The 12079-nt window shown below is 38.9% G+C and overlaps 1 protein-coding gene across 5 annotated transcripts in view; it reads right to left on the bottom strand.

The window, feature by feature from the left end:
* cdh23 (cadherin-related 23) overlaps positions 1 to 12079 on the bottom strand; it is a 166861-nt gene that overhangs the window by 55171 nt on the left and 99611 nt on the right. For all 5 annotated transcript variants that reach the window (XM_086092439.1, XM_086092438.1, XM_086092441.1 and 2 more), the window contains exons 14-17: positions 6927 to 6991; positions 4166 to 4403; positions 2940 to 3045; positions 1128 to 1255 (exon numbers count right to left, since the gene is read on the bottom strand). In XM_086092439.1, coding sequence (XP_085948565.1) covers positions 1128 to 1255; positions 2940 to 3045; positions 4166 to 4403; positions 6927 to 6991 — 537 coding nt within the window. The remainder of the gene's footprint in view (positions 1 to 1127; positions 1256 to 2939; positions 3046 to 4165; positions 4404 to 6926; positions 6992 to 12079) is intronic.

Here is a 12079-nt window from a genome sequence, read left to right on the forward strand (position 1 = left end):
TAGTAAATGTAAGGTGCATTTACTAGACACACATTTTGCAGCACATGAACAATTTCATTTTTTGTGTATTTGGCTCTCCTTAGGAAAAATCATCAAATTTCTCAGTGAAAGAATGACAATTTGCTAAATGTCAAAACATGTCAAATTTGACTCAGATAGTATGTTTGGGTTGGTATGCCAGAAAATTATTGTGAAACAGAATACGTCACCACTGGCATCGATTTCTTGAGCAGTCTTTGCAGTTTAAGTCTTCATGTAACTTTAATGCTATTGATTTATATTCATGACTGTGGTTATAAACAGCAGGAAAAACGTCCTTAGTGATTCATTCATACACTTATATGTGCTCAAGTTTTTGCATTGGATAGAGAGTGCGATGTGGAACACTTTAAGTGAACTTTAAAGTGTTTCACACATTGTCTTTAAATGTAATTCTTTTGAGTGATGTTAAACTGCAAAACAAACAGTTGGAGAGCTTGTCCAAAAAATATATAATTTGCAGTGTTGATGATACTTGAAGCGGCAGGAGGGAAAGACACAGCATCAAAAGGATGGCATGTTTTTTTTTTAAGGAGATAGAATACTGACATTATTTAAGACAATTCTAACAATCCAATGCAATTTCCATAATAGTCCTAGAGTATTTTTATTTTTTATTTTATTTTATACTACTTATACCATTCAGGGTCAGAGGTGCACCGGAGCCCATTCCAGCTGATTTTGGATAAGTGGTGGAGTATACACGAGAATAAACAAACATTCGCCCTCCAAATTACCCCTATGGACCATTTAAACAAGAGTCTTAGACCTAATGTGCATGTTTTATAAAAATAGTGTCGAAAACACAAACTCGCACCGAAAAGTCAGCGTGGAGATTTTAAACAGAGATACTTTTGACTGTGAGGCAGCCATGCTACCCGCATACTGTAAAAATAAAAAATGTAAAAAAAAATATTATGAAGCTATATTATAAATATTATGAAACTATATTATAACAGCAGCAGCTTAGTTGGATCAGACAGTCCTTCGACATGTGAATATAACATGAAATGCTAAAAAGGACTTCTATACTATATTTGTCTGCACAGTACACATTAGGTGTGTGTATTTTGCAGGGCTATACTTACAATGACCTCCACTGTGACAGCGACAGTACTGTTAAGCGCTGGGTTTCCCCCGTCTTTGGCCATGACTGTCAGATGAATTGTTCCACTGGGAACCTTTTCGTAGTCCAGAGGCCTGGTTACACTGATCACTGATGAGGGGAGAGCGTAAGAGAAGGTAAGGTTTTTAATATTGGTGAAGACTTTCTGCAACATTCTATCTAGGATAATATGTCCATTGGTCCATCCATGCACTGATGTTAGATGAGAGGTCAACTGCTTTCATACCAATATCATCTAAGCATTCCTTTTTGTGCCATGCTTTGTGCATTGGGATACAGTCATGTTGAAGAGCCGACATCAACCTGTTCCCATAGCATAGAATTGTCCTAAATATTTGATCAATTAAGATGTATGGTGACTAAGAAGTGAAGCACACACGCTGGTTAGTTAACTGACCCAAAGCAGTGTCCCAAGTTTTTCCTATGGACTATATGCACGGAAAATTGGACGGAACGGAAAACTGCCAATTGTCAAAGTTTAGAGGTATTTTTTTTGTCATTGTCTGAATGTATGTGGTTGTGTGTATTCGTCACGACATCGAAGAAGAGGAGGATTATCGATGTTCCTGGCTAAAAAGGCTATTGTAAAGATATTTTTGGCCAAAATGTTACAGAGTCTCTAAAAACAGTTATCTCATTTACTCTCTAAAACATATAAATACGTTCTATTTTCAATGTTTTTTTTATGCTAAAGCATACAGAAGGCTTTGATGGAGCCTCTCAACTGCACAAAAAGGTTTAAGCAATGGTAGTTATTACAAAAAACGCCCAGCAGGTGGCAGCAGAGTCAAAGAGATCAACCAGAGCCATGTTGAAAACAAGCTGATTTCCCCACAGTTCAAAACAGATTTGTGAATAATGATGAAACTTAGCTATACTCTATTGCTAATTGCTGCAAAAACGGAAATTGATAGAAATATACTTTTTTCCTAATGAAAGAAGAGGTCTCTAATCTTTCTTTGGGTATGTTCCAAGTTTTTATAGCAATAGAACACAATATTCTATGGGCCTTGCAAAATCAGTCAAAATCCAGTAAAACAGCTGCGAGCGAACGGGATTGCTTCAGAGAAAATGGCTGGGAGTGACAGTAGAGGAGGCATTACATCTGCTACAAAATATTGATGAGTCAAAGGATTCCCTCGGCGAAGAAGAGCCTTGCTTCCCGCTACATTGGAAGCGGCTACACAGTTCAAGATATTATTAGCTTAGAGTAGAATTTTGGCGGTTAGATGTGATAGAGTCAGGACATTTTTGGCATTAGGGGCCATAGAGTTAGCCGGGGCGTAACAGTCCGAAGATCCAACACTTTACTCGCACCCGTCTGCCTCAGAGGGGGAAGGATAGTAGTGTGTGGACTCAGGTGGTCCTGGGATACGAGCTGCATTACATAATTTATATTAAAAGATACAATAGAATTTTAATAAAATTCCCACCAATGATTAGCCCCCAAAAAATACACAAGCTGATCACCGACTGAAGAACGTTTAAATCCGTCTATTAGGGTGAGTACAGATGTTCCAACTCATTCCGTGTATTTTTGCGAGGCTTCCCGTCATCAAACATTCAGCGAAAGGTGGGCATCAGTATCGAGGGGAATTGACGATGGACTGAAGTGCCCACGTCTGCAAAATACCTTTACTCGCTACTCAAACAGCGAGTAATAAACATTTTTAGCTGATGACATCATTGCCGTGTGCATACAGTCCATAGCCTAGATTCTGTAATGTATATTGCATGCTCGAACTTGGCATCATGTTTTCAATGTTAAGCACACCTGCGTAACCTTCCACCATGATGATACTGAAGTGACCAGGGAAAGCCGAAACTGAAATGATGGTGTACGTGATGAAGTTGTTGGGAGGGGAATCTTCATCTGTTGCCTGTGGGCAGGAGAAGGTACAGAAGAAATGGAGTTATACAATTTAAGTAAAAAAGAAAAAGTGCAGGGGAAAAAATCAATCAGTGTCAGCATGTTTTTGTCAACATTTTAAGCTGGCTATTAGTCCCAGGATATCAAAACACCAACTCAGCTAAAAACTGGCCAAATGAAACGTTTCCAGGGCTAATCCGCAACATTAAGAACAACGTTAACACCCCCTCATTATTTTGTTGTTGGCTGGACTTAGTTATGACTCTTCCAGATGTTTCCAGTGTACTGGACGTCACTCGCGTCATTCTGTCGGGCACTTTGTCAAATCTTCTGCTTTCATGCATGAGCCCACTCTCTGATTTAAATCCATTTCAACAAAGACAGCCATAGGACACCAAACCCTTCTTAGGAAAGTGTGTCTCTGTAACACATCACCTCCTTCTATCTGTCACTGGTATTTTTACTCCCAAATGATTTCAACAAAACTTTGTGGAGGGGTGTTTGTGTGGCTCATCAAGTTGCCCACCCCTGGTCTAGCGCGTGGGCTCTGTTTCAGGGCAAATAGCTGACCCAGCATTCGGTGACATGCGGCTTCCCAGTTCCTCAAAGGCAGCTTATTAATATCGGAAGCATTTAAGGCTGCCTTATACTAATCAAACACAGTGAGCCAGGCGTTGAAGCAAGTAATCGCTTGAAGTCCCGCAGTGTAGACACAGGCCGCCACTGTGCACTGTGGAAGGGAAAGCCATCGCTGGACCTTCCGTTACAAGCCATGTAATGGGCTTTCTTGAGGGCACAATCAAAGGAAGTGCTGAGCCATTAGTTACCATTGTGCCTGTGCACCTCTGGCTTTTGTGTGGCAGTGACAAATAGCCAACACACCAGGTCAGCCTGATCTCCTTGGATACAGTGAACACAAATATAGAACTGCATGATTATACAATGCAGAGGAAAATAAGGAACGAGATGAAAGCAACAATTGAGAAAATACTGGGTTTTGTTGTCTGTAATGATCTCCACATCAAAAACGACCTGACTGTGGGCTACCTATTAATGATCAATAGTTTAGCCTACAATTTCTAAATCTCTGTCCTTTATGTAGTCATCATTAGTAGTTATCAACCCCTCACCCTGATTCGGGCCACTGACTGGACAGCCTGTTCGTTCTCTCTCAGCGAGCCAACGTACACCTCCTTCTGGAAGAGCGGCACGTTGTCGTTGACGTCTAACACGTTGACTCGGATTCTGCCGGTGGTCTCCTCCCCACCTCCGTCCCTCGCCAACACAGTCAGTGTGAAGCGACGCATTAATTCATAATCCAAACTGGCTCGCAAAGTCACCCAGCCTGTCTCAGCATCTAAGGAAAACCTGCAAGAGAAGACAAATAATTGACATGAAGGTCCCGACTGGAGAGATATATGCATCATCACACTGGGCCTGATTTACTAAGATACCAAAAAATGAGTGCTGTCAAAGGATTACATTTTTTAAACTAATTAACTGCACAATTTTTCGTAATTAATCGCGATGAATCCAATTTTTCTACTTCTGCTTCTACTTTTTTTCTTCAAAGCTTGTAACATATATTTACTTGAGTAAAATATTGGAATTAATGTAAAATCATCAAATAGAAAGTATTTTTAGAATCTTAGAATCAAAGAACTTCTCGCTTGCAGGTTTAGTTCTGCTCACGAGACACCACACTTCAGCAGCATTCATTGGTTTGCGAGGCCCCATGGAGGTAACTTGAGCAGGGAATTTTGCTCTGAGATGATACACAAAGGTGTACAAATAATGTGCTATTTGAATTTGGCTCTGCAAAGTGCGCAAATTAAGATTTCAATTTAGAGTTCTCCAAAAAGCATCAAGCAAGTAAATCAGAAAGTAATACCACTGATAGTCCATGTTTATTCGTCTTCCTGCCAGTCACGCCTCTAAGTTTGACTGCACACTTACTGCTTTTTAAATACATTTTAATTAATCTCCAGAGTTAACGCTATAATTTTGACAGCCCTACAAAAAAAAAAGGGTGTTAAATTGCGTGTTCACTCTAACAGATTGCACACGCCGATTGTGGCTCATGTTGTGCATGTTCTACTAAGATTACGGCCTTTTACTAAGATCCCAAATAGTAGGCCAAGATTGAGCGTTCAGTCACTCTAAAAGACTGCGGGAGCAACAGGTAGGATTTGTGCTTTAGGTAGCTTTGATGGTTTTCACCGTGGGTCATTTGGAAAAGCACTACAAGCAGAAATGTAAAAAGAGGGCAAACAAACATTATGGATTTACATCAATTTTTAAATCAATTGCTCCTACAATTTTGGGAACGCCAGCAACCACATATAAGGCGAGTTGTATTTTATGTACTCATCCCGAGTCCACACCATTTGGATGTATAGGCCCATGCCGTGTAACAATGCATTTAAAACTTGGGACAGCACACCTTCACATCTGCTGTGAAGAGGCCAGTCTTTCTTGTGACTGCCACTAGAACAGCCCTTAGCTCATTCAGAAGCTCCAAAATTAATTTAAAATAGATACGCCGCAATAATTTTTTTGCATTGTACCTAAAATGTTTACATGAGGAGAAATGATCACCCATCTCCTCTCATTTTGATTTCCTATTCAAATTATTGATTTCATAGCAGAATTAATGAAAATATTAGAGTAAGGTTTAAAAAAAAAAATAGAATAATCGATGTCGAATCCAGCCCAATATCAATTCATTAAACCATGAATTGATCATTTAAATATCTATTTTCTCCCCATAAATTCTTAAGAAAATATTATTTTAAAGGATGATTTACAATTATTGAACTAGAATTATGAATATATTTTCATCTCATCCTTGCTGATGTCAATGTTTGTGTAACACTTAAGTGATTATAACGCCTGTCACTTTCATTTAAACTAAATCAGTTGACCAGTTACTGCCTCCGCAAAATGTATTTGATTATTAAAATTAATATTTGCGGAGTTTTTATCATGTCCTTGACATTTATGAAGAATTAACTTTTCATAATTAATCGATATTGGATTGAGCTGAAATAAATCAAATCGAATCAGGAATAATCAAAATCGAATCGGGAATAATCGGAATCAAATCGAACGGAACTCTTGTGAATCAAAATAGAATCGATTGAGGAAATTACAATTTATATCCAGCCGTAGAAAATATTATATGATACAGTGTAGATCAGGGGTGTCAAACATACAGCCCGCGGGCCGGATCAGGCCCACAAAGGGGTTTAGTCCGGCCCGCGAGACAATTTTGTAAAGTAAAAAAAATAAATTGTAATGTCGGACCAATTAATCAGCCGGCCAAAAATCTAAAAATATAAATTCGTAATTTCATAAGCATTCTTCAGATGAGCAATGCAGCTTGTACACGGAATCGTCCTGGATGTCATTATTTCATACACAACTTAAAGTTACGGTTTGTTTAAAAATAAAAAATATAAATAAAAATCATAGGCCGACATAAACGTGTTAAATACAACATAAATTCAATTACTCGTAACACAAATACATATGACAAGTATTAATGTCCTTATAACTTCATTAACTCCACCACACAATGCATTCTGGGAACAATATATATGCAAAACAGGTAGATTTAACACGTCCGGAACTCATACAGGCAAAGTGTTGCCAAGTGTCATTTGCATTTGTGTTATTTTTTGGAACAATATGGTTACAGTTGAGCTCCGTAATTTAGGGCTGGCCCACAAATAGCGAAAATCTGCCTATAATTGACGGCAATTGTTTTTAAGGTAAATTATACCATTATTTTACCGATCCGGCCCACTTGGTATTATATTTTCCTCCATGCGGCCCCTGAGCTAATATGAGTTTGACACCCCTGGTGTAGATGTTGCAGATGAATCTTACTGGTCTGGCTCATCGCTGAAGAAGTACCGCACAATACCAAATGTGCCAAGGTCCCCATCTGTAGCCTGGATTAAAAAACAAAACAAACAAGAAAACAGTTTAAGAACCACTGTGATCGTCGTCAAGCAGTACATTTTTAGAAGAAAAGAAAATCAAGCTGGGTTTCATTTATTTGGGTCAAAATTATTTCATAACTGGAAAGTTTAGGACATCATGATCATAAAGAATGCGCTTGCACAAGCAGTGTGGGCTCTAGCATGATGGCGAGTCAACAAACGGCACAAACAAGGTGGATATGGTGCGGATATTCTGCAGACACGTTTTATTTTGCCATAATTTCAGAGCAAAAAAGGATGGAGAACCTACAGCCCCTTGGCTACAGTATATGGCCTCTGAGAGCATAAAAAGCAAATAAAACTTCAAAGGAACTTTTATATATATATAAAAAAATAATAATAATAATATTTAACCCATAATAAATAGCTCATAATATGCAATAATAATAATAATAAATCATTTGTTTGATCATCGCATCATTTTGGGTCAAACATTTATTATATGACCCTTATAGGGCTTTATAGAAAAATAATAAGCCCCCTGATAGTAAAAGGTTTCCCACCTGAGTTTAGGGCATAGTTCAGTATAATAATAAAAATCCATCGATCCATCTTCTATACCGCTTTTCCTCACTAAGGTGTGCTGGCGCCTATACCAGCTGACTTTGGGTGAGAGGCAAGTTACACCCTCGACTGGTTGCCATCCAGTCGCTGAGAATAACAACCTTGGATTTAATATCATAATCACTGTCTCAAGACCTCATAAGTGAGAAGAACATTCAGCATAAAAATCGAATTATGTGGTGTAAAAGCCCCTGATGGGGCAAATAAAAATAACACTGGGGAACACAATTGCTGTTGAGTTAGGTCTGACAGCTGTTTTTATCTAATTTTGGGGTGCGGAATCCAAAAGTGATCTCAGTTTTTCTCTATCATGTCAAGTTTTTGAGCTATAAGATCCCCCACTTTCTTAAAAAGTATGAAATAAATGCATATGTACGTAAATAAAACACTAAGATGGAGTAGTTACAAACTTTGAGGATAAAAGTTCATTTTGCAGTTGATGTCACACATCGTCATCCTTATTGGATCACTATCTATCTATCTATCTATCTATCTATCTATCTATCTATCTATCTATCTATCTATCTATCTTTCTATCCATCCATCCATCCATGAGGTGTGGTTGCTTTTAGTGACTAGTGTATTAGTGTTCGAATACAGCATATGGACTTCAATCAATCGGTCAATCAATCAATAGCCTACATGCTTTTTAATTACACTCGGATTTTTGCTATTTGTAGGCTGCCCGGGTCCCCATCACCCGCAAATAGCAGGGGCACATTGTATAGAATATATATTGTGGTGATATTTAATTTTTATTTTGTCTTCATGAGTATACTCAATATTGGAGTAATCCAAAAGTAATCCAGTTACATTACTTTAATATTATGGTATTTGGATTACGTTACTAACTCCATTTTTTAGCAGGTAACTTGTAACTGCAATGGATTACATTTTAAAAGTAACCCTCCCAACCCTGAGTATGCCCATAGTTACAAGGTTAAGAGAAAAGCCAGCGTTAACCGTCTTAAATCCTACTATGCTAGCGTTCTGTTTGTGGATAACAATAGAACAGACCAGAGAGGTCAGAGAGGCTGCAGCTTTTTAACTTCTAGTAAAAAAAAAGAAGAAGTCACCACACAGTTTTGCTCAAATTCACAGCGAGCTTCCTCCACATCATCGTGGATGGTAAATCAATGTTTCTTTTGAATGTCCAAATCCCTTTGTTGTGAAATGCACTGAAGCACATGCTGCAAACTTGCACAGAGCGACACCAAATACATACAAAGTCTTTGGAACTCCAGTCAGGTTCTTTTATTAACCTCTGAGGCTTCATCTGCCGTGTCTCAAAGAGCTCATCCTTAAATGCAACTCATCTCCTTCTCTTTCTCTCTATTCTTGAATTCCTATTCATCCCTCCTTCTCCCACTCCTCCTTTATCTTTCCCCCGCTCCTTCTGTCTTCACCCCCTTCTCTCCGCATTGCATCCTCCACTCCGCCTCTCTCCATTCTCCCCATGTACTCCCTTCTACATATCTCCTCTGCACACTCTTTCCCCTTGATGCTTCTGTCTCTCTTTTGCTCCCCCTCTCCCAGGTGAGTGACAGGCCCGTAAGTGCTCCAATGATAGCGGTGGGGGTGTTAGCGTGACAGCTATCGAGGCGGCGACAGAAGCTCCTCTGGGGAGCTATAGTGCCCCCCTCTTGCCATAGAGCCAGAAAAGGAGAGAGCGAGAGCAAGAGCGAGAGAGGGGTGCGAGGTTAAGAAGTAAAGGCGATAGCCATCTTTTCTTTCCCTCCCATCAGTCATTAACTCCCATCCTCTGAACAATCAGCATGACAGTGTGGACAAGTCACTTTGCCAACTGTAAGCCAAAGACTTTCAACTTTAGATGCATACAAGCACATTTTAGGTAGATGCTGTACAGATTGTTTCCACTCAAACTTAACAAATCTTATTTTTGATGATCATTTTATACTATGTAGACTGCTTATATTGTACTTTGAATGTGACTGCACCGTGAATGTGTAATGGTTAAAACATCCACTGCGCAGAAGAATTATAGTCAGCATTCTTTAAAAAAAAAAAAAAAAAAAAAGTTGTTAAGGAGTTGGTGCACAAAAAGTCAGTGAGCTGCTGATTGCCAATATAAACTCTAAAAAAAAAAACACGGGGCCTCAGGCACTAACTACAAAAGAGAAATTAGTTTTCAGTTGACCAGTTTGGTTAAATGATGTGTTTCTTCCATCAGAGAGGGGAAGCCAGCAGGCAAACACACTTATAGTACGTGTATGTCTCACTATATATGAGTACCTGTTTATGTGTGTATGTGTGAGTCCACAAGCCTGATAACGGTGGCCCTTTGTGTGATGGACACTAATATGCCTTGGCTGTAATGAGTGTGGGTGCACACAATGTGTGCGTGTGTGTGTGTGACTGGACAGGTGGATTTGTACAGGAGTATGCTGTAGTATGTGCAACCCGTCAATTTGCAGTATACTTGCTTATTATGTGGTTGGTATTTGAAATGGTTGGCCTCTAAAGTTATGTTTTTTTTCAACACAATTTCTGAGACGAGATACCAAATATACAACTCCCCCCCCCCCCCCCCCCCCATCACAGTTAAGATGTCCAGTTGCTGAAAATCACTTTTGTGCAGCATAACAGCTAAATGCAGCTTCACCATGTTTACTTTGAACTCTGGGTACCAATAATTTACCCAAGTCTGCAGATCTAAACTGAGACATTGACAAAAGTTATTAAACTGATTTTAACTCATTCTGTGCCATTGACGGCTATAGACGTCAAAAATTCTTTTGAACTAGAATGGGCAGGGAATGAGTTAACACATTTGATAAAGATGTGGCATGGACCAAAAAATAGCCATACATTTTGGTGCAGATCAGTGACTTTTATTTTGCATACATTTACTCATAAATGTAATAAGGCTATTGATGCTTAGGGTAGTGGGCTAACATTCAGCCCTAATAAAACTCATTTTTGACAGTAATCAAACATTACATTCATGATTGACCTTGTAGTTTGCACAAGTGTTCAACTAGACTAAATTGTGCTGTGGGGTGTTGTATTATTAGTTTGCTCACATGACACAGTGGCAGCGGGAAAATGTCCACTGTTATGTTTATGAAGCTATAATTATTCTAAGCACATGTGAAGTGGTAAAAAATAGCCTTTAACTCAGTAAAGAAGAAAAGAGGCACAAATAAAAAGGTGGGGGACTATATTGGACGCACAAACTGGAGATCCAGTTTGAGCTGCCAGTGAAAAGGCTTAAAGCAGCTGGCAGCTCCGTGTTGCTGAAAGGCCTTCATCCTCCCCCTCTCTTTCTGCCTCTGTCCTCAATGATGAAGGAATGAGATTAGAGAGTTGTGACTACACTGAAGATGCACATTGAATAAAAGGGACAAAGTGGTAGGAGCAGTATCACTGAATGATGAGGGAGCAGAACTGACGTCAAGACATGACAGTCACAATAGACATTTTTAACATGCAGCCATAACTAGGGCAGGGATGTTCTTTTAACGGGAATGTGGCATTTAGTGACATGATTAAACCGCACATCATCGAAAACATTTTTTTTTTAAATGTAGTGTATTCATTCTTGATATGTTGTCACAACAAATGAAATGGAGACTAATTCAACATGTTCTTAAGAGTATTTAAAAAATAATAATAATCAAACTCCTTACAAGGGATCTGCACACCAACTCTTATCATTGATGTATGATATATTATATTATTATTGAAAAACAGTCATCACTGGGACGAGTAAATTGCACTGCATCTCTCGGATACACTGTCTTGACAGCAGTCAAATCTTTCAACCAACCAACTTGACCAACCAACACGTGGCCTCTGTCTTTTCAATATCATCAGCTCTCTTCTGTGATTGTTTCCTGCTTATTCAAATCTACTGTAAATAAACCACTTTTCAAGAAACCAAACCTCAATCCTGATGTCCTTGAGAATTACAAACTGATTTCCAACCTTCCATCTCTCTCCAAAATCTTGGGAAAACAATTGTTTTCAAACAACTCACCAACCATCTTAACTCTAACAATCTCTTTAAAACGTTTCATTTTGGCAATTTTACTGAAGTTGCCCTTACAACAACCTCCTCCTCAGCTGATTCTAGCTCATCTTCTCTTCTTGTTTTAATTGATCTTCGTGCAGCATTTCACACAATTGACTACCCTATCAACTCTTCTCCATATTCTGCACTTTTATGGTTCACCAAATAGAACGTGTCTCCCACAGAAGCTCTCTCTCTCTCTGACTACTGCACAGTAAAATCAAATGTGGGATTCCACAAGGCTCAGTTCTTGGCTCTCCTCTTTATATACGTTTCCTCTAGGATCCATTCCTCATCATTATGGTATTCAATTTCACTGTTATGCAGATGACAATCAAATCTATATACCTCTCTCACTCCTGATGACCATTCAAAAATCCTTCAAATTCTATCCTATTTGCATGCCAGCACGAGCTGGAAGTCACACAACTTATTTTATT

Source organism: Leptonotus elevatus, chromosome 13 (genome assembly GCF_054856555.1).
Source record: "Leptonotus elevatus isolate MCC_2025b chromosome 13, RoL_Lele_1.0, whole genome shotgun sequence".
Lineage (NCBI taxonomy): Eukaryota > Metazoa > Chordata > Actinopteri > Syngnathiformes > Syngnathidae > Leptonotus > Leptonotus elevatus.